Consider the following 23359-nt stretch of genomic DNA (forward strand, 5'->3'; position numbering starts at 1 on the left):
CCCCGGAGGTGTTTAAGGAAAACTCAGTGCCATGGTCCAGTTGACACGGCGGTGTTTGGTCACAGGTTGGGCTCAGTGGTCTCTGAGGTCTGAACTCAACTGATTCTGTGATAAGCTGCCTGCCACGCGCTGCTCTTTCGAAACCCACCCTGAAATGTCTTTGTTCCGTGATGCTGACAACAGGAGCCCCCGCGGGTGGGCCGGCGCTCGGGCCGCCCTGCTGCCGCAGCCGGGCCCTGCCGTGCTCCCTCAGGGCAGCGCCGGAGGCGATGGGTCCGTGCCCCGCACACCCGCGGCTCCCCCACAGACAGCCCCGCTCGGCAGGCGGGGCTCCAGCTCCATCTCCCGGCCCAGCCGGAACGGCGGGCGGGGCCCGGGGGCGGCTCCGCCACCGCGGCTCTGCCGCCCCTCACGGCCGGCACCGCCTCCCGCCCCGCCCCGGAAGGCGCCGCCCGGGCCCGTCTCTTCCGGGGGCCGCGGGTCCGGCATGAGCGACGTGGTGGAGCGGACGCTGAGCGCCCTGCCCGGGCTGCTGGGCCAGCACGACCCGGGCGCTGGCCCGGGCGGCCCCGGCAGGGTGTCGGCCTCGTCCCGGCTCGGGAGCCTCATTCGGAGCATCACGGCGCTCACCTCCAAGCACGTACGGGCTGCGGGGCCGGGCTCCTCTCCCTTCCCGCCCCCGGGGAGCCGGCGCGGGGCTGGGCTGGGGGCCCCGGGCGCGGCGTCTCCCCTCGGTCGCGGGGCTGGGTTGGGCTGAGCTCAGGAGCCCGCGATAAATGCCCCGATAAAGCCCCGGTGTTTGTGAGTGGCCGCATTCTGCTGCTCTGGGGCACGGGCTGGGCCAGCACGGGCGCCGTGCTGGAAGCCAGCGGCCCCGGAGTGAGGTACACACTGCCTTGAGGATAGCGTGGGGCACTGCTGGATTGCCGTGTCTCCTCTGACGCTTCTTTCGCGTTCTGCCTGTGAAATCTCTGCGAGATTAAAACAAGTTTAATTTTTCTAGGAAGAAGAAAAATTAATCCAGCAGGAACTAACCAGTTTGAAAGCAACAGTTTCAGCCCCCACCACAACACTTGTAAGTTCTGTAAGGCTGTGGAACAGCACACCGAAGGTGAAGGACAGCAGTGTTCTCACTCTTTTTGACAGGTGGATGTGCAGGTTATTTGCATTATAGATATTTAATCATGAGTATTAAAAAGCACCAATACATGTGGTTTTGCAGCCTGGTTAAAATAGTGAGAAGACTGTGGTTCTGTTTGATGTGCATAAATTGTAACAATATGGCACCCAGGGCCTGTCATCGTGTAGTTTCTGAAGTAATGCAGACAGCAAAGCTGGCTGATGAACTGCTTCCATCAAATCATGCTCTTTGCAGGCTGACATTGCTCTTACAATTAGTTTCTGCTCTTTAAGGAGCTGTGCTTTGTTGTATGGACTGTTGTCATGTCTGAGTTTCAGGAGCTGATGTATTCTGGTTTGAGTTAGTTAATGCATATCTCAGTCCCATGAGTGAGGATCTTTGAAGGGAAAAATAAAGTTTTATGTCGCTTGTAGTAAGAAACCATCCTAGGTCAGGGTAGTAACTGGTTAAAAATAAATTGTATTAACAGTGTGATCATCATAATACTTCAGCTAATTCATATTTTTTATGTTGGTCGTAGTTAATCTACTGTTGATCACATGCATGCTAATCAAAATAAGAACTATTTTAGGGGTACTATAGGGGGTGTTCTGCCTTTATAGCAGAAATTTAATATTGCTTTGCAGAAGAGGTTCATGGCAAAAGAAAAAATCACTAATACCCAGATTTTAGAAAACACATGAGTGGATGCGTTTCTATGAGATAAAGTGATAAAGTTCTCTGTTTCAGCAGAGCAGTGAAGAAGAGCATAAAACGTGGCCGACTTAAAATTTTCAATAATTTGTTTCTGGTGTTTCAGAGACTGATGAAAGAATGCATGGTGAGACTCATCTATTGTGAAATGCTGGGCTACGAGTCTTCCTTTGGATACATCCACGCAATCAAGCTTGCCCAGCAAGGGAATCTGCTGGAGAAGAGAGTTGGTACGTGTATGGAGCTGTAGCCCTTTTAATGTTCTCAAACTCTTGAGTTTTAAAGTTTCTCAGGATTTATAGTTCATGTCAAAATACAACCTACTTAAAATGTTCCTCTGCTTTCTTGGTCTTATTTCATGGTCTGTTACTTTTTGAAATTACCTGAATCCTTAGCTTGTGAGATGCTCTGTGTGTGCTTTGCAGCACAGAAGGTAGGGGAAACGAAATTTGAGTCACCAGTAGTTTCATTGTTTTCAATTAAGGCACCAGTAAACAAATAATTTGAGAGAATATTTATTAAACACATCAAGCAGAAAAACAGTTTTTGTCAGGATCTGGTTTCTTTTCCAAGTACTAGTACAAGATTAGACAAAGATGGTTCTGTCCGGCAAATATTTTCTGGTTTGGTGCTTGTAGGATTTTTTTCTTTATTTTAGAAAGAGTTGTAGGGAATGAGGCAAATAGGGAGGCCCTTACAGCATAGAGGCAGAAGTTCCTGATGAAATCTTAAAGGTTGGTTCAGATTTCTTTGAAATTTCATGGGATTGATTTCTTTTCCTGCCAGTGTGGCTATTAACTTGTTTCCAGTAGATGTGGTTTGAAGTATTTGTCAGCCTGTCTCATCTGGAGAATTTCCTTGCAGTTGCTGATTCAACTGCCTAGTGAAGACATTTCTTCTTGTTTGCAGAGAAAATGGTTTAACTCCAAGCAATACCATGTCTGCATGCACAGAAGGAAGGCAGTGTCTTGCGGGATATGCTTGTTTGATATCCTTTGTTTGAGTTTCATCTGGATCATCCACTCAAGTATTGGAGTTTCTGAGAGAATCCATTACAAGTCATGAATTAAATTTGCTTTTCCCTGAGTAATGAAAGCCAGTGTACAGATGCTCTGGTAGGGATTAAGAAATTTTGTCTTTACCAAACCTGGGAAGGCAGGTGATAAGCTGTTTTGAAGAAAACTTGGTTACTTCTGTAAGTGTCAAGAGCCAGTGTGTCTTGTTATGAATCAGATTAAGACCTTCCATACTAGGGCTCTTTTTGAGAAAGGTTTGGTGAAGCAGCATCCTTTTTTAATTTTGAATGTAGGTTGCCAAAAGTTCTCCAGACACAAAGTGCCCATAAGCTTTGATCTGATAAAAGAGTGTTATCAAGAGTTTTGGTTTCTTTCTTTGTTGTTGTTCTGCAATTATATATGGTACATGAGGATAATCTTGTCAGTTCTTGGTGCAATATACCAGAGTTTGTATTGAGGAACTGTCAGTTGAGCTGATCAAAATGAATGACTCCTTTACCCAGTGTGAGCCTCAGTTCAGGAGAGTGACCTCTGTCTTTGTGCTGAGCTGATCATGGCCATGATCATAAGCAGATAGATCAATCTGATAGCCCAGCCAATACAGTTATTCATTTTCAAGTTGTTCATTTTGATCCCCAAGCCCTGAATGAACCAAAATTCTCTCAAATCTGTCTGAAGTACAGTTCTTGCTGTAACTGGTAGCACACTCTCCCTACCCCCCATTTAAGTCCCATAGTTTAAAAGGAGAGAGGGGTCTTGAAGAAAAAGTGTTTCTTCTCCTGGGTTCTGGAATGGTTTCCTCATTGTTAAGAAATAACAAAGGAGTTTTTGGCTTAGGATGGTGAATATACTTTTCTATATTCCAAGTTGAATATAAAATTTCTTTGGAGAGATGTTTTATTACTTGAAAACAAAAAAAGAAACAGATATAAGGAAGTGCACTTGTGTTGTGTAGTCTAGAAGTAATGTACTCTTCTCTGTGCAGAGAAAATATTAGTTTTCCAGGAAGTGATTTATAATATAATGGTGCTCTTGACTGCTCTGTAGCTATAAAAGTATTGTAATATCTCTTTATTTCTCACAACTTATGAATTCTTAGCTGTTATTTTTTGCACTTTATTGCAGCTTAAATATAACTGATTTGCCTGGAAATAAGGGAGTCTTGACATTTAAAACATGAGCAACTGTTATCCAACAGTTTTTTGTTGGGTTTCTGTAATTGTTTGGGTTAACTCTTCTTGTGTTACAGAAAGTCTTAAGGTTTCTGTCTTAAAGTTTCTTACTGCTTGAAAATAGTAATGAAGGCTGCTTTCTTTTATAGGTTACTTGGCAGTTTCTCTGTTTCTACATGAAAATCATGAGCTGCTACTTCTACTTGTGAACACAGTTGTGAAGGTACAGTGTTTTTGGGGAGGGGGGGAGAAAAAACCAAAAATAGGAAAATCTTACAGGTGTCAGAGGGGCTATTCTCATGTGCCAAAAGATGAGCCAGTGGGGAAGAAGACCTGTCTGAACAGAGACCTTTGCCTGGAACTTGGGGCGTGGTGACGGGTGTGGTGTAAAAAAGAGTTTATGACCTCTGGAAGAAGGGGCAGGCAGCTCAGGAACTACAAGGACGTTGTGGGGTGGTGCAGGGAGAAAATAAGAAGGGCCAAAGCCCAACTACAACTTAATCTGGCTACTGCTGTAAAAGACAATAAAAAATGTTTTTATAAATACCTTGGCAGTAAAAGGCAGGCTAAGGAGAATCTCCATCCTCTGTTGAGTGCAGGGGGAAACGTAGAGGCAAAGGATGAGTAAAAGGCTGAGATACTCAATGCATTCTTTGTCTTGGTCATTAATAGTAAGACCAGTTGTTCTGTGGTACCCAGCTGGAGGACAGGAGCAGAATTTCCTGCCCAGAGGAAATGTCAGCAACCTGCTACACCACATAGACATGCACACGTCCATGGGGCTGGGTGGGATCCACCCACGGGCACTGAGGGACTGATGGAAGTGGTCTGAAGCACAAGTCTGATGAGGAGCTCCTAAACTAAACTAAACTTGGACCAGTTCTTCCTGTTTTGTCACACAACATTTAATTACTTGTCTTCCTGTCTTAAAGTTGCTGTTTCTTTGATTAGCAAAGAAAATCTGAGATGGCTTTCTCTTCCATTTCCTTTTTAATTTAGTCTTTATGTTCTTGCTCTTGAAGCCATATTTTAAGTTTTCTCAAAGGAGGTGTGCAATAAACTTTTCTTTATAAGTGTACCAACTGTATATGTTCTCAACTCCAGGAGGAACCACGCATGCATCTTGCAATGTCAGCTTTGGCTTTTAGCTGATGGCAAGTATCTGTTGCCTTCTCTGAGTTCATCTGATGACTTTGACAGAAAATGGAAATACATTTTGGAGTGCCACTGAAAATCTGTTACTACTGTCTCCTACATGGAGCAATTACGACTTAATATAACTCTTCCTCTGTAATGTTTACTTTTATATTGTGGTAGGCCAAAGTCACAGAAATTATAGATTGAAAGTGATGTTTATTTTGTTGCTGTGATTGAAAACTGTTCTATAATATTTAAAAATATGACTTGAAACACGAACTAAACCAAAATAAGGACTGAAACTGATCTGGGAGAGATGAACAAAGCAAGTTATATCAGCTGGAAATCTTACACACTTAATTTGTTTTGAAAAATGATTGTAGTCTTGTATTAATAAATTCATCCATCCTTCTTTGGTTTAAGGTTACAGTGAGCTATACTTTAATTGTATTTGGGACAGACTGAGATTTTATTCTTAGTTTTGTAGAATGTTACTTGTAATTTGCATTTGCTTCTTAGGAAGTACGTAATATTTTAGGGTACAGATATGTACTTGGCAGTACTATTGAGCTTGCTCTTTTTACATTCTTTTGGCTAGATCAAAGGCAGTAGAGAGAGTACTATTGAATTCTGTGGGAAGTGACTCATCTCCCTGATCCAAACAGGGACTCAACATTTTTTTACAATCATTTCAATAAACAAAAATTGATTGTAGCTCTATGTGTTAATCTCACATATATTTAAAATATGAATGTAGTTCTCTATGATGAATGTGAGGAGCTGCCTGTGCCCTCTTCCTGTGGAAGAGAAGAGCCTGATGAGCTCAGTGAGAGCTGGCACCTCTCAAACACGAACAGGATGCTGGCTGTGGGTGGGCTCTTGGGGGGGGGGGGGGTAGGTCCAGCCTGCTTGTGAAAGATTTGGGGGATGTCTGTGCAGAGTTTAAAAGTCTAAGAAAAAATGTACTGTCTCCTATGATTGTAACAGGACTTACAGAGCACTAATCTAGTAGAGGTGTGCATGGCATTAACTGTTGTCAGCCAGATCTTTCCACGGGAGATGATTCCAGCTGTTCTGCCCCTAATAGAAGACAAGCTTCAGCATTCTAAGTATGTATTCATTACAGGATTTCAAATGGCCTTGTACAGCTGAATAACTTAATTTTGTAGGTACTTTTGGTAAACTGATGTTTCTTCTCTTAGTGGTCTTTTCTAATCATCACCTTTAGAAATTAATCCTGTCCTTGTATTTCTCTTGGATTCTTGTCTCATTTATTTGCAGCTTGAATGAGTATTGAATAGGTAGCATTTTTTTTTCATAGCCAGTTTTGATAGGTAAATGTAACAGACTTTATTTGCTGGAGTCCTTTTAACAAATGTGCATGAAGAAGTGTTTGTGGAGTAGGAGGAGAAACAGATCAGGATCCTTGAACTTCACTGATACTTTTTTCATAAAGCTCTTTATAAAAACTGTGATAAAGGTTTATCTGTGCATACCCTTGATTTGTTTCACTGGTAGTTTACAATATCCCATAAACAGAGGAAAATACTATAATGGTTGTGTTGGTTAGAAAGGGAATTGCAGAATGAATTGACTCAGTAACTTTTAGACATGTATTTTTTGGAGCTGCATATATGACCACAGCAGATTAGTCATGGCCTATTTCATTGTTTATTTGGTGGACATTGTTTTAAATCATCAATCTGACATCAAGCCCTACTAAGCTTTAAAGTTGGCTTTGTCCCTTCCTCTCTTAGGTGGTATTTGCAAAGTTATTTGCTACCAATATGTAAAACATGGGTTCTCATCTCTACAGGTCATAATGTTCTGGGGTCTGGCAAGTTTTTTTCTAGAGTCAAGTACTTGAAGTACCTAAGCAGCTTCATTTTATTAAGTGTAACTCTCATTTCAGGGAAATTATCCGAAGAAAAGCTGTTCAAGCTTTATATAAATTCTATCTCATTGCTCCTAACCAAGTTCAGCACATCCATGATAAGTTCCGGAAAGCCTTGTGTGACAGGGATGTTGGAGTCATGGCTGCTTCTTTGCATATTTATCTTCAAATGATTAAGGTAGGCAAACAATTAGAAGCACAACCGAATTTGGGAGATATTTTTATTTATTTTTTATTTTAAATACACAGTGTGCTCTACAAGAGTTTTGCAGAAAAATCTCACTTGTAGTAGTTAGAAAAGTTAATTTATGGGACCGTGTGTTATGGTTGTTTCTGCTAGCTCTCCATTTAGCTGGACAGATCCACTTCTGGCAGGATCCGAGTGCTCAGCATCGCTGGGTCCTTAGCCAGAGGGTCTAAGTCCTACAATGAGTTAAAGGGAAATTTCCTTGTAAATGTTATACCTGCTCCCTTTGCAAACATGTGAGAAAAGAGCATAGGCTTAAAGTGAAGAGCTCATGGGTGCTGAGGGTTGAGAGTAGAAGTCTGATTTAGAGAAATGAAGCCATCAGTGTAGCTATTTTGATCTTACTCGAGTTGTAAGTATTATTGTAAGGATTATTTTTACTTTTGAGTTGCTGTATCGAAATATTTGAATTGTATTTAATTTTCATTATGTAGGAAAACTCATCTGGATACAAGGACTTGACTGGGAGTTTTGTAACCATCCTGAAGCAGGTGGTGGGAGGAAAGCTCTCTGCTGACTTCAACTATCACAGTGTGCCAGCACCATGGTTACAAATTCAGCTTTTAAGAATATTGGGGCTGCTGGGAAAAGATGATCCAAGGTAACCACATTTTTCTCTGTAATTAATAGTTTGAAGGTACAGTCACAGCCTGCACCTCATAGACTGTAAGAGGCTTTCAGTGTTGAAATTCTTGCAGATTTGTTTTTAACCAAGACAGCATATTAGTTTCTGCAAAAAATGGTTTTTTAGCTTCTGGATTGTCTAAACAATTGATTGTTATGGAATATGCTTAAAATGTAATTTTACTGTGACTTGTATTACAATGTTACCAAATAGCTTTACTCCAGATTTTCGCAGTTATTTTTAAATTGTCACCATTTAGTGAGGTCCTAGTTGTCTGTCACCCTTTTTCTATTGATCTTTTTATTTATACAAGCACTGAGGGAAGTGTTCTTATAATTTAGTAAATGTTTCTTTTGAAAGCTACAAACATCTTGTTAAATGCCATTTAGGATCATGGTATAGAGCTCTGCTGTGTTAAAGCAAATTTGTGGATGTGAATAAAGTGTTACAGGTTTCAGTAATAGTGTTTGAACTGTTTGGCAAAATAAGACTACATGCTTATTAGTGCTGCAATTAATTGTAAGTATTTTCTCAAACAGGACAAGTGAATTGATGTATGATGTTCTCGATGAATCGTTAAGAAGAGCCGAGATTAATCATAATATTACATATGGTGGGTAAGGTTATTTTATGTAATTACCAATATTTGAAAAGGTAGAAGATGAGTAGGTGATTGTACTAAAATACTTACACAGTACTTTTGAGAAATCTAATTATAGTCTTAACATTAAGTGTATTCTGAAGTGTCCAACTAGTATATAGTACCACAAATGATGCATTGCTGTACAGCACAAATTTTTTATCATTGCAATAAAACACATCTATATACAGGGAATTCAGTTTGGCTCAAAAGCCTTTATCCTGTGTTTGCATTAACCTTGCCCTTAAACACAGAAAGTCAGCTCCTTCTTGAAAGTTCTTATTGGACATTGCTTAAGTTGAAATAAGGAACAGAAGAAAATCCTACTGATGCATCTCTGTGTGTTAGAAATGCTTAGATCTTTTCACTGCCCCAGGAAAGGCACCAGATGGTGTGCAAGAAGGACAGTGTCAGTTCTTTGCAGCTGTGTGGGGCTTCTCTGAGCACAGTTCATAAACATTACACCTCCAGAGTTCAGTGACAGTGCTGCCTGTGAAAGGATGTCTTTGGCACATGCCTCAATTGAAAACTTCTAAATCATAGCAGAAGGTTCATTTTGGTAGAGGTTCATGATCTTTGTAGTAGAGAAAACTGGTTTTGTTGCTAGACTAAAGCAAAAGGAATAATTGCATTGTTAAATTTTTCATACTAGAAAGTTGAGCAATTTATTTGTCTTTTTTTCTTTGTCTTCTCCTCCCCAGGTTCTAATACCTCCCCAGAACCCTAGTTCTGATGCTCTAGAACCCTCGTTTAAGAGCTATTTCACTACTAGAAAAACCTGCCCCTCCAATTTTTTTATTGCTAAAGAAAGCCTTGCAGATGTGCCAAAGTCCCTGTGCTAATGGAATGGAAAGAAAATTGAGACTTTCTTAAAACAGAGTGAGGGGTAAAAACGAAAAAAAAGGGAACATGGCTGAAAGCTGTAGATGTCTAACACCTACATCATACATATGTTGTAAAGCATTGTGTAAGCTTCACTGCCATAAAAAGGGGAGCTTTGGGGAAGCATTCTCTTAGTAAATAATAAATGAGGAAGCATCTGTCAGACGTTCAGAGTATTCAGCTGATTGCTTCTGTTCTTTTAGGCAAGAACATATAAGTTATTGGGAGGTGTGTTGCCTTGTAATACAGACTGTTTGCACTTGCCAAGAGTTAAACATTAAATTTGTTTTGAGCACTTAAAGGGACAAAGTAGGCAGTTCATTATGGTTTGTACAAGGACATAGAATTTAGGTATGTAGTTCTTGTTCACCTATGGCAAGCATTTTATAAACTTACAGTTGATAATCCCAGACAAAAGAAAAATGTAATTCTGAGTGATTGCTCGTTCTTATAAAAAGTCTTTGGTTCTGGCATGTTTCTTGTAGGCAGTTTTGTTGTGTGCTAGTCTTTCTCAGATTTAGTTTGTAATGCCTAAGGAAGAGAGGAGGTTGTCTTTTGGACAGTTCAGTTAGTGACTGAAGAACAACTGAAAATTGCGTCACGATTTTAAGACTTAATTAACTTGGGAGACTAACACTGTCTGAACCTTTGCCCAAATTGTTGCCACAAAGGATTCATTACTTTTTGTGTGTTGTTCAGTTTACTTCTAGATTTTTCTCAAACAACTGTACAAAGCTGCTGGGTTTTTTCCTGGTTTTGTGTTTTGATTTTTCATTGGGTTTTTTTTTTAACAGGAATATTCTTGGGATGATTTTGGCTGTTGGTAGTAGCTAAGAAATGGTATGAGTTATCAAAACTAATTTGTCTCAAATCCTTTATAGTTGCTTATTGGCTTTCTGAAGACTGTCCCAGTCCAGTGCCTTGAGCAGCTGTAGGAGACTTCTGGGTTGGAAGAACTTTAAGGACAGAAAGTTGTATGCACAGTGGCAAGGGCTAATTAAAATATGCATGTACTAAAGGAGATAGACTTTCACCCTGCTTTTCCTTGTGTCAGGTGGTACTCTCTGGTTACATTTGGTGGGAGTGGGACAGCACTGTAGTCCTTTGAGGCAGTCACTGAGCTTGTTTGTTTGTTAAAAGTTTTTGGATTATAGAAGTATTCAATACACATTAATTATGTGTCTTTTCCTCCTGCAGCCATCTTGTTTGAATGTGTCCAAACAATTTATACCATTTATCCCAAATCTGAATTACTTGAAAAGGCTGCCAAGTGCATTGGAAAATTTGTTTTGTCACCCAAAATTAATTTGAAATACTTAGGTAAGGATGCCTGATTTCATTATGCTGTCTTTAATTTGGCCGTAGTGGTAGCATTGCCTTGTATCACTTGCAATCACTTCCATTCCAGGTTTAAAGGCTCTGACCTATGTTATCCAGCAGGATCCAAATCTGGCACTTCAGCACCAGATGACAATAATTGAATGTCTGGACCATCCGGATCCCATTATTAAAAGGGAGGTCAGTGAATTTCTAAATGTCAAAAATGCATTTTTTTTAAATGCATTGTTAAGATGGGTGATAAGTTTTGTAAAATGAGCAGGGTAAAACTGTTATGTTTCCATAACTGTGAGAGAGCAGTTACAAACAGTATTAATGTGACAAGCTGTGTAGATAAGCAGTGTATTTCATTGAAGAATAGTTACTTAGTTTGGCTGTGTACTAAAGCTGATGTTTGCCTGCTTCCTTTTTTGAGTCATCAGAACCATTTTTTTTCTTTTGCTTTCTCTTTCAGACTTTAGAGCTTCTCTATAGGATTACAAATGGACAGAATGTAGTTGTCATAGTTCAGAAGATGCTTGACTACTTAAAAGAATGCAAAGAAGAATATGCTGTCATCAACTTAGTTGGCAAAGTAGCAGAACTAGCTGAGAAATATCCTTTTATTTTTCTGAACTAGCTGAGAAATATCCTTTTATTTTTCTGAAACTTTGCAGTCTGAGCTCAGGCACATGTAGCACTGATACCTATCAAAGCATCTGTCATGATCTTGTGAAGTAGGAAGTGTTAGAGCTGTGCCTTCCATCCTTTCAAATGCAAAAGAAAGCACATACAAAAATGACTACAGTGTTTCTTGTATTTCACTGGGAGAAACTAATTGCACTCAGCTTTTGGCTTTGGAGTTTACCATTGAAACCTTGTGGTTTTAAATTTGGACTTTGAAACCTTATACCACTGTATAGAGATATCTCAGTGCTACCTGAAGTGCTGTTCTGTAGTTGTGGGACTGATCTTCCCTGATCGAGCTCTTCATCGGTGTATGGATTTTAGCAATAGCACACCTCGATGGAAATGAAGAAAAGATTTTTTAAAAATGCCAAAAAAGATGGAAGTGATCATTAGGGATTTGGCTTATGATGGGCATTACTGTTAGACCTGCCACTGCCTGATTTTCTGTTTGTTTTTTGATTTGATAACTTGAGTTATAAGCTCTTTATAACGGAGCTGCCTTGTCATCCTGTTTGTACACTGCTTGGCATGGAGCAGTGTACCAAAAAAAGCTCTGTTGTCCTGCAGTATGCAAAAATAATGCAATAACACTGAAAATTCTGTACTGTTAAAAATTTCCGTTCATTAACTGTGGGTTTTCAGGACTTGTCTGAGAGAAGGCAGAAGCCAACTTACAAAGTTGGCAAAGGCTGATCAAATGTTAAATATATTAAAAAAAGCAGTGGTGATTTCTGTGGAGTGCTTCAGAATGTTTTTGTAAAATTGGTAAATCATTAGCAAAGCACTGCTGAAAAGAGCAGTTTTTTTGTCATTGATCAAGTGATGCTGGGTAAACAAAAGATTATCTGGAAGCCTAGCACAGGATAAGTGTGAGCTTAAAATAGAGTAGGACAGATGTGAACATATCTGTTCATAGTGTGTGAGGCCTGCATAAACTTAACTTTTTCAACAGAGCAGTAACTTAAGACTTTTCTAACTTACCACCAGTTATCATGACATTTACAGGAAATACTTGCTAAAAGATACAGGAATATTTCCTCTTTACTTAGATGGAGCTCTGATATTTGCCCATCAGATCCCCAGCTTACTGGGGAGATCACAATTGGGCATTCCTTAGGAAATACACTAAATAAGAAAGAAAAAGTTATGCCTTAGCATTTCATTCCTTAACATCTGGACACGTATGCCCCTAACAACGAGTGGTTCATCCAGACAATGAATGCTGTGTTCTCAGTTGGAGGTGATGTTGTGCATTCTGATATCCCAAACAACTTTCTGAGGCTCTTGGCTGAAGGTAACTCCCTGCATGCCCTGAAGAATTAAGACACCTTCCTTAATAATCTGTTTGGTTTGTTTTGGTTTTTTTCCTCTTAAAATGTACTTTGAAATATTTGGTAGGACGTGTTATTTGTGTTTCAGGGAAACTGTGTTGTTTTCTATCTAGGATTTGATGATGGAAAGGAAGATCATCAGCTACGGATGTATGCAGTCCAGTCTTATTTAGCATTACTTGAAGAGGAAGATAAATTGTATCCACAGAAATTCCTTCAAGTTATGAGCTGGGTAAGGTAGACACATGGTCAGAATTCCATACACAGATTTGAGGAAGCTGTCAAAGGTGATAATGTTTTTAATAACTGTTTATTAAACATTTGTTTTTAGTCATTTTTACTTGAATTCAAGCTGACATGCTGAAGTCTCTTTTAGTGACCGGGATCCTCAGTGACTGAGGACTATTCACTTGTGGTTTGTGGAAAAGCTGACTTGCTCCCTGTAAGGCAGGTGATTGTTGGAATGGTTTAGCAGCCACCTGAATCTGACTGCATACTGAGAGCCTTTCTGTCTTCATCCAAATGAGCCAGATGTGGTTGTGAAATGCACTTGCAGCCTTGCAAATGACTGGCCAAGTGCTGTGCTGGTGTTACCTGACACTTGGGGAAGCTTCAGCTTCCAGCCCAGGGACAGGCTGCAGTTTGAGGAAATGGTGTTTTATCAGGGCCTAGTTATGTTTAGCTTTCTTTTCAAGACAGTTACTTGATTTTTAAAAAGCTAAAAGTTGGAATCTGTTGAGGTAAACACAAAGATCACTTCAACCCTTTGACATTTAAAACACAAAATGGTAAAGAAATAACTTGAAACATGCTTAAATAATAGTTTCTTGAATGTGAGGTGGATTTTATTGTGTTAGTTAGTACTATATTCTGATTTCAAAACTGAAAGCACTGCTGTGTGTGACTAAATGCATATTCTGTGTGTTCTTTGTAAATAGGTGTTGGGAGAATATTTCAGTCTTGTTACAGATGTTGATCCAGAAGTTATTTTGACAAAGCTGCACAGTCTGCTGAAGAAGACTTTTGTTACTTCTGAAACTAAAGCGTGGATAATGGCTGCAGTCACCAAGATAGCATCACACACCTCCTGCTCAAAAACAGTGGATGAACTAATCCAAGAACTCAGCAGCTCTCTGGATACATGCCTGAGACAATATGCCTTTGAATTGAAGCATCTGTGTGAAGACAAAGCACTGATGAAGAGCTTGCTTCCATTTGATGCTAGCTGCAATGACCTGGTGGTAAGACACTTACCATGGGTGTTTTTCATGAACCTCTTTGTAGTTCAGGGGGCTGAATATTTTGGTAAAAAGGTGTTTCCAAAATGAATGGTGTTTGCAGTTCTCACTGGGTGCAAGTCTGCTTAAAGTGAGTTTTCAGAAGCACTTTTTCAGGCATGTGTGATGTATCATGGTGCTCTGTACAGAAAGATAAAGAGCCATGGTGTTTTAGTTAAGTAAGCTTTTAGCAAAACTATCATCTCATACACTGGTTTATTTTTAGTTGTCTTTTTTGTCTTTTAGTCGTCTTTTGTTTTTTCAAAGATGAGGTAGGCCTGCTTTAGTGATACAGTACTTTTGAATTCAAAGGGTTTGCCTCCTATTGGAAAATGACTTATTTTGACCATGATATTTCCACAGTAAATGATGGAAAAGATTCTGTCCATACACCGTCTTTACTGGTAGGTATGGGAGATGTGAGATGAAGATCCTGATCTGCTGATAAGACACGATATTCTTCTGGTAACGTCAGGCTCACATGAAGCAAATATTTTCCTTGCCTTTTCATTCCTTTTAATTCTGTGTAGGTAGATGCTTCCTTATCTTTTCTGGATGGGTTTGTGGCTGAGGGACTTGCTCGTGGTGCAGCACCATATAAGCCTCATCACCAGAGACAAGAGGAGAAACTTTCTCAGGAAAAAGGTGACAGTTTACTGCATTTATTTAATACTGGTAAATTACCTGATAAGTATTAACGATTTAAGTGTACAGTTAATTTATCTTCTTAAAATAATAGTGTCTTAATGCAGCTCTTGTGTGTAGTCAAAAGCTAAGTTCGACTTAAATTTTAGTTCCACCTCTATCTAGCTGATGTATATAGATTGTTCTGCAGGTGAGAAAGTCTTATTGTAATCCTTGCTGGTCTATAGATTTGAAATTTATGGAGATTATCAAAGTGAGAGCCTGCGAAGTCCAGCAGTACAGGGATATCTATTTTCAGAAAATAGATTTCGTTCTTACTTTTTTTTACGCCTCCTTGTAATTTAAGATTGTCTGTCTTGCAGCTCTGAATTTTGAACCTTATGGATTATCCTTTGCTTCAAGTGTGTCCTCATCCGGTGTCACTGGCAGACAGTCCCCCACTGGTTTATCTTTTGGCTCTGATACATCTGCAAATAGTGCTGAGACGGGGCACAAAGAGTGAGTTAATTTGTGTATGAAGTGAAGTACTTTGAAGCTTCTGTTCTTGTCAGTATCATGTGTCTTTGTTGCTTCATTGCATGGAACTAGAAGGAATGCAGTTGAACTTGGAAACCCCTATCACATACGAAGAAAATCAGGTGGGGGCAGGAATAACTAGGGAAACAGCTGATGTGGTCAGACTTTTCTCCACTTTCTTCACAGACTACAGCTTAGGTGATAGTTAATGCAGTAAAATTGGGACAGGATTGCCTAATTATTACATTGTTAACTATTTTTTCTGCCTTCTTTCTTTTTCTTACAGGGTACACTTACTTTTAATGGCATTACAATAAAGTCCCTTTAGGATACTCTTTTTAGGTAAAAGTGAGGCTATGAGTTGCAGTGTAAGATGCTCCTTTTATTTTTAGTGCACTACACATCAATTCCATGTCCATAGTTTCATACAAATTATTAACTTCATTTATGCTCTCATAAACTGGTATACAGTAAACCTTTCCAGAATCTTTATATTTTACTGCTCACTCTTGTCTGTCAAAGTACCAAAGTAGTGAATGGGTTTGAGTGTTGGCATGTTTTTAGGAACGTGTTGTTCATATGGCTGATCCTGCTTTGTTTTGTTTGCCTTTTTAGGACAAATACTCTGAAACTTGAGGGAGTACGCAAGCTGTGGGGGAAAGAAGGCTACCTTCCAAAGAAAGAGAACAAAGTAGGGAAAGGAGATGAGCCACAAACAGTGCCTTGTGGCAGTTTATTAGCAGGGCAGGTCGGGGAGCCTCCTGCACTGCAGCCTGGTCAAGGTGCCAGCCTCTCTGAGGAAGACAAAGAGAAGCAGCAGTTAGCATCAACTTTGTTCATTGGGCTGGGATCAAGTGCTGGTGTCAGCCTGGTAAGTGATTTTTTTTGAGATTTAACAGTTTAAAGTTGTACATATAGTCTTACTTAAAATTATAGATACCTGTATGCAAATGGAGATCAAATTAGTGGTAAGAAACCCCCCCCAAGTCATTGAAAAACTACTGAGAAGTACTTTCGCAGTGTGATAATTTATTGAAACCTGAAACAGCTTGATGAAGCAATCTCTGGAGCAGGTCTGATTTGGTAACTAGAACTTTCCTTTGTTTACATGTTGTGCTCCAAGTTTTAGTGTCAGTTTTCCTGAACAACTGCTCCTTGACCCAGCTTTGCAGAGCTGTCACCGTTCATTTGGATGTGAGGCTGGAATTTGACACCCTATGTCAAGGCCATTTTTAATTTATGCATGGTAATATGTGGAACACAGAAGAATTCACGATTAGATAATATTTTTAAGACTGGGCATCATATTAGCCAGCTCAAATCTTGGCACTTAGCAGCAGTTAACCAGTAACTTTACCTGTGCTTAGCTTTTAATAAGAGCTTTTAGTTTAAGAGAATCTAGAGTCATTTTGCATTATAAGCTAATTCAGTACTCTGTAAGAGATCCAGCAAAAGCCTGGTTCCATTAAAATCTCTGGAATCTATTTGTATTTGTCATCTGTTTTGATTCCTTGGTCCCTCCTCAGTGTTTCATGGTATTAGCAGTAACACAACTGGTTGCTACAAACTTTTCCACCCTTTTTTTTTTTTTTTCTCTTTTTCAGATGGGGAAAGCAGACACAGCTACTCAGAAGTTCAAAAGGAAATCAAAGATAAATGAAACTCAACAGAGTGAGGAGGCATCAGACTTCCAAAACAGTGCTGCTTCAGATTTTGGTCCCTTACTTGATACAGTACCTACTAACGTGGAAGACTGTGAGGGAAGTACACACACAAGGTTAAGGAAAGCCTCCCCTTGTTCTTCAGATAATGTAGAAGATAATTTAGCATTTGAAACACCTCAGTCCCTCAGAAAATTTGTGCTGGATGACAGACTTTCAGCTAACAGGCTGTCACAGTCATCTTTGTTTGCTGCTAGCAACATTGAAATTCTTCAGCCTTCTCCAAGTGCTCAATGTGGAAGTGCCAGGGAAACACCATTGGTCCCTTCCTTACCAGAAGAACTTGAAGAGCTTCCTCACTCTGAGGTAGTGGGACTTTGTCAGAGTGATGCCTTAGCTCTGCGTTTATGTAAGGTGTGGACAGATGACTCTCTGTTGCTCATTGTTTTTGTTTCAAATAAAACCACTTCTGCACTTACTGCTGTGAACTTAGTGTTTGAAGAAACAGAACACTTTCAGGTAAGAAACTTTATTTCCATTGTATTTTAAATTCACTTGGAACTTCTTGCTTTTTGCTTGCATTAAACTGTGCAGGGTCTGGTTTAATAGCTATGCCTTTTTCCAAAGTATTTCCTTAAAACCTTGTGGCTCACTTTTCAATTCACCTTGATTTTGTTTGCCTCTGTATAACAAATATGTGTGATTTTTCCATTCTGAATGCAAAGACTAAACCAAGTGCCAGCCTAACTCGTCCTGCTTGGAGTGGTATGGCTTGAGTTCACCTCACTTGTTGCTTTTGCCTGTGTGACTGTTGTGCTTGTGCATTCATTTGTATTTACCTGACAGGCAAACGTGATGCTTTCCTGGCACCAAATTTGTGTAAGCTTCCTTCAGTTTTTTTTTTTTCCAAAGGCATGGTTCATTCTCATGCATTTAGTTGATGGTACAGAGGAATTGGTTAGTTTGTTTTTTTACATTGGCTACATTAGGGATTTAAGTATGATTGATAAAAGCATGTTACAGTCAAATTAAAACTTTATTTAAATATTTGGAAAGATATTTAGGAATTGCCAGTTGGCATGACTATCCACAGATTTTGCTAAAAGAAGCATGGAATCAACTCAGCAAGTGATAACTGGATAAAAAGAATTAAGTGCATTGTTTCTTTTAGAATTGACTTAATCAAGGAACTGCTAATTGGTTATGGAGTTCCTTCCCTTTCCATTTCTGACTTGAATCAAACTTGTCTTGGCATTGATAGAAAGCGGGTATCTCATGTCTAGATTTTTCTTGTAATTCACTTAACTTCCCACCCAGACCACCACCATGGATAGAATCTCTTACCAGTTTGTTTTGAGAGCCAGAGACTGCTGAGTAATCTAGAAATCCTCCTTTTTATTCGGGATGTTATCTCAACTTCTTGCTTTTAGCATATAGTTTGAGCTATGTTGCAATGCTGTTTGCTTGTATATTAGATTATTTTGGGACTGAGCTACAGAATTCAGGTCCTTGGTGCAGTTCTTTGGAGCTGGGAGAATCCAGTTGTCAGAAAGAGATCCATTTCACTGGTCTTATGCATCTCATAGCATGTTTGTAGGTGTAAATGATTGATTTATCCTTCATGAGGGCTGAGAAATGGTAGCTCTGTTCACTTGTCAAATACTCCAAGAAAAATCAACAGAAATAAAAGGCACTTACACAGTTTTATAGCTGTATCTGAATCACTTGCACAACTTGACAGCAAGACTTATATTCTGTATTCCTTCTATGACATTATATAGATTTTGGAGAGTGCCACCTCCCAGTTTCCTGTAATTGAAGCTCAAAGTGTGGAACGTTGCCAGAAGTGTGTGAGGATGAGCAAAGTCTGTACACAGGGAATTCTTTCTGGCTCTGTTAATTACCAGTCAGAGATGGAAACTCGCCTTGAATTTTCAGTAACTTTATCATTGATGGACTTCATCAGGTAAATAAAACAAGCTGCACTTTTTAAAAACACTTGTATTCAACTCAATATTAGACAAGGTAGGATGATTTGGGTATTGACTATGAAAATACAAGGCTTCACCTTGAGCAGCTAATTCAAATCTGAGATGGCTGTTCAGGATAATAAAGGGTTATTTTACACCTGCAAAAAAGGGGCAAAGTTCCAGCAAGAAGTACAAATGCAGGGAGAATATTGACAGTAGCTGTTTTTGAGGAGGCTAACAGAACAGAGAACAGAAGGACCTGCTGCTTTAAAATATGGCAAAATGTAAACGTGTCAAGAGGAAACAAGTGGTTTGAGTGCAGAGACCAGAACATTGTATCAGAAGGCTGACAACTTTTGCAGAGGAAGAAGGCTTATTCTTTTCATTTTTGAACACTGCATTTATTTTAGGAGTAGGAAAAAACAAATATCCTTTGTCCAGCAGACTTCTCTTTTGAAGTGAAATATGTAAATTAATTTTTTTTTGAATTTAGAAATCTAAAGCAAGGAGTAGAAACATTTTTTAAATGTTAAGGAGGAAAAAGGAGGGGTTTGTTTAGACTAATACATGTTTACTGCTTGTGTGCTCTATTGTCCAGTTGCTTCTGGGTACAGGGGTTTATTTGAGACCAACTATATCCTGACTTACATATTATTTGGCTAAGAAATGTGGTGACCTTCCTTTTAGGCCAATGGAAATGACTACAGAAGACTTTGGGAAGCTGTGGTTATCCCTTTCCAATGATGTGAAACAGAATATAAAAATGTCATCTTGCCAAGGCTCCCTTTCAGCAGCCCTGGATACACTGCAACAGAAGCTGAAACTCCACAGAGTTGACATTATAGGTAAGTGAAAGTATGCTGTAGGGTTGCTCACAGGATAATTTGTCCCAGGAAAACAAGTGCATGGGAGTGAGTATCTTACAGGTTAAGGCAGAGAATGTTTGGGAGCATGGTAAACGCAGGACTGGTGTCCCAGGGACTTTGTTTGCCTCACTCAGGGGTCTGTGGGGAGGTGATGTAAAGGTACAAGTGTTCAGCAAACAGTGGATTTTGCAAGGGAGAAAACTTGCACTGGGAAGAGTTTTGGATAGGACAAAAAGGGAATGAAGCTGTATGACAAATAGAAGCTGGGATTTTGGCGTGGTTTGTGGTGATGTGTTCCATGAGTTAGAGGTAAGGGTAGGGGAAAACAGCAGACGTGGAGTGTGAAAGATGTGTTTTCTATGAAGTCTACTGTAGCAATTGTTAGTTAATTGTTACCTCGTTTTTTTCTGTGGTCTCTCAGGTAATGAGGGAATACTGGCCTGCCAGCTCCTGCCATCTGTGCCCTGCCTGCTGCACTGCCGTACTCACTCAGGGATGCTGGCCCTGTGGTTCAGATCCCCTTGTGCTGCTCTTCCAGATGGTTTGCTGTATCAGTGTCAGAAGGTGATGGAGGAATCCTGAGAACAATACTGCCTGCCTTAATCTATTTGGTGTGTGAAAGCAAATCAAAGATTTATACAGTTGCACAGATAATTACCAAAGCTAAACTAAGATACTGCTTCTTGAAGTATTAAAAGTTTTCTTTCAGCTGGCAATGTCCAAGTGGACTTGTGGGGGAAGAATGATGACCTAAATTACCCCTGCAAAAACATGCTCAGGACTGTACAGTATGTTAAAGTATTGTTACCTGTGTGAAATGTATATTAATTTTGTTGTAAATGACTGAAAGTATTTATTTTTATTACGCAGCTTTTATAGATGCCAACACTTATTCCTCATGGCAACTACTTCAATATGATTTTGAAGAAAACGTATTTCCATTATGAGGTCAGACTTGATCAGTTTTATCAGTTTAATTTTATTTTGATAATTTTTCTAAAGCTATTTTTAAGTACTGCTGGCAACAAGACCCATATTGGTGGTTATATAAAATAAATTATGTAGCAGCAAATGCATGGTTTTAAAACAGTTAAAATATTCTAGGGAGCAAAACACTTCCCATGATCTTTGATATTTACCATGGAAGTGATAACATTAAACAGGTTTTTGATAGGAGTCAGGCATGTGAAATTGTATGGAAGCACCTCCTGGGGAATTATCTGAGGCCCTTCAGGTTAGTTCCTGTCTGCAGTTCTTCCTGCCCCATGTTTCAGTCTCATTCCCTTTCCAAAGGGGTCTGTGAGTATTTGTGCATGTCTAAAATGAAGTTCCATGTGGATCAAGTCTGAGATGAGCTGGGGGCACTTGGCTTTGGACATGTTGACTCCTTGATTGTTGGGTAGTGAACATGTTCATTGCTTTTCCAGTCCATCCTATAAATTTAATCTGGCCAAAATCCCTGTGCATGAAAATTCACAAGGGAAAAACTTCAATTTATTTTTATTTCTAATTATTTATAGCCTCAGTATGACTCATCAAATGTCTGACTTGCAGAGATGTGGCTGTGTTGTGTGTGCATGCCTGGGAACTGCAGCAAAGCATGAGAGATTAAATCAGAGCAGCAAACGTGGAAAATGTGTCTGAACAGATTCTCTCCTCTTCCTGAAGTAACCTCACAGCCTTGAAAATCCAGCAATCTTAATTTATTTAGATGTTAAATGAAAAGTAGTACTGGTTATTATTATTTATAGCTGGTCATGTTTTCTGTTTAAGCATCTGAGGTGGTACACACAGTTCAGACACGGTCTGAAGGGATTCTGTAGTGGAATTCTCTCCTCCGTGTGTTTGATAAGCAAACTTGTATTTCAGCATTACTGATTCTTGCCTGTTAAGTACTGGTTGTAAAGGAAAATATTCTTTTACTTTGCTGACATTTGGTAAACGTTCATGGAATCGTTGTAAGAATGTTAATGTGCTGATAGCTATTTTTTTTTTAAGTCCAGCTACCTTTGTTATCACAAGTATAATGATCCAAGCAAAGCTCCTTTTTTATTGTTTCAGTACCCTCTTACTGAGGAATTTAAAGTGCACTGAACCTGTAAATATATTTAATGTTCTGCATACTTCAATGTTTACTTGGCACTTCAAGACAGTTTATATAAATGAAAACTGATTTATAGTGGAATAATTTCCAGCAGATGATTTCCCTGCTGGTAAATCAGACTTGTGTTATGCAACTGGACTTCTGTAATCATAGGAACTCTAATACAAGTATCTGTTTGTGGCCTATGCATTTAAAACCATTTCAGCAAGGAGATGTTCAATGTCCTGGTGTTTAAAGAACAGCAAAGACAACAATGCCTTCTGTTGTTCATGTAATGTTCTCTGTAACTGTTTTCACTGTATGAATAGTGTGTGTTAGGGTGTCAGTATTCTGATTCTAATTGCTTTATGGTAACATCACTTAAAGGAGTTTGCAGGGAATTGTACCTATGTCAGTCTTTATTTTTGGATTGCCCAACAAATACTGTTCTGAATCTATCACCATATTTGCATTTCTTGCAGTTTAATAAAACTCAGTTTTATTTAAAAAAAATCAGTTTGATACTTGTTAAATGTTCTCTTCCACCATATGTAGCAGTGTTTCTGCATATCAAGAACTAGTTTCTATTTTAATTGTTTTTCTTTGCATCTGAACAGTGATTAAGACTAACATCACAGAAGTCTTGAATCCATTAATAATTTAAATGTCATGTGTCTCAGTTGGAGATAGGTATCAGAACAGGGAAGGACTATACTTTTTAAACAGCATTCTGTGTGCCAGCTCACATTATCCAGTCCTTTTTTTGGGAATACTGCCAGATTGTGATTTTGTTTTTAGGCATCACAGGAGATTTCAGTATCTCTTGTTGGTCATAGCTGACAGGAAGAGTGTATTTGTAAGTGCAGTGTGAACATAAGAAGCCCTTGCTATGGACTTGGGAGCTTGGGCAGTGTGACTTTGGCTGAACCGAAGGTGGCTGCAGCCCTGAGCTGAGCCACGAGGCTGTTTGGGCTAACAAAGCTGCTGCTGTGGGGCAGGAGTCCTGGCTGAGGTGGGGAGCTCAGGCCCTGGGGAACCTCAGCATTTCCCTGCTGGGAATCTTGATCTTAGTCCGTCATCCGGTTGTCTTGGAAGCAGAGCTGCAGAGGTAACTCTGCAAAGGAGTATTATTCCACCTAGTTCTGTATTGAAAATTCTGTCATGAGTATCCTCATCTTCCATAGTGGTGTAATGACTTCTCTTTGTGACTTGGTCGATCCTGAAGGATGAACCTGTTTTCCAGGAAGGGAAATAGGGTGCACAGAAGCAGGCTAGAAGGAAGAGAGCACAGGAGCAGTTTGCATGAAGGAGTTTGTCCAAGAGGCAACCAGAGGCCCGTCAGTCTATAGGGACCTTGCTGAACTGGCAGGTTAGCAGAGACTGAAGCAAACCCTTAGCTACCAGCAGGCCTCACAGTTCTACTGCTGTGTGCCCCGGGAGTTCTGGACATCCGGGAGTCAGCAGCAAAGTGATTGTATTGGACCCATATTGCAACTGTTTTGTCAGCTTCTACCTCCTCACCCCAAGTATTTTCAGGTATTTTGATTGAAACCAAC

General features: G+C 39.7%; 1 protein-coding gene across 3 annotated transcripts; it reads left to right on the top strand.

Moving 5' to 3' along the window:
• The first annotated feature begins 450 nt into the window (after window positions 1-450).
• Window positions 451-22319, top strand: AP4E1 (adaptor related protein complex 4 subunit epsilon 1). 3 transcript variants are annotated; one of them, XM_042039604.1, is made up of 21 exons: window positions 451-640; window positions 1004-1075; window positions 1941-2064; window positions 4172-4245; window positions 6147-6268; window positions 7072-7231; window positions 7735-7901; window positions 8465-8538; window positions 10645-10767; window positions 10856-10965; window positions 11240-11379; window positions 12636-12748; window positions 12899-13017; window positions 13724-14026; window positions 14593-14707; window positions 15070-15205; window positions 15839-16094; window positions 16828-17403; window positions 18666-18850; window positions 19542-19699; window positions 20142-22319. In XM_042039604.1, exons 1-21 carry the CDS (start codon window positions 488-490, stop codon window positions 20300-20302), a joined length of 3441 nt encoding a protein of 1146 aa, XP_041895538.1. In that variant the 5' UTR covers window positions 451-487; the 3' UTR covers window positions 20303-22319. The 3 variants fall into 3 exon arrangements, with proteins under 3 accessions (XP_041895538.1, XP_041895540.1, XP_041895539.1); XM_042039606.1 differs by having other exon boundaries at window positions 562-636; XM_042039605.1 differs by lacking the exon at window positions 451-640 and adding an exon at window positions 681-884.
• Window positions 22320-23359: the final 1040 nt, after the last annotated feature.

This window comes from Corvus kubaryi, unplaced genomic scaffold, assembly GCF_017639235.1.
Source record: "Corvus kubaryi isolate FWS band 111438036 unplaced genomic scaffold, C.kubaryi_AGA036_p1.0 37394, whole genome shotgun sequence".
In the NCBI taxonomy this organism is placed as follows: Eukaryota; Metazoa; Chordata; class Aves; order Passeriformes; family Corvidae; genus Corvus; species Corvus kubaryi.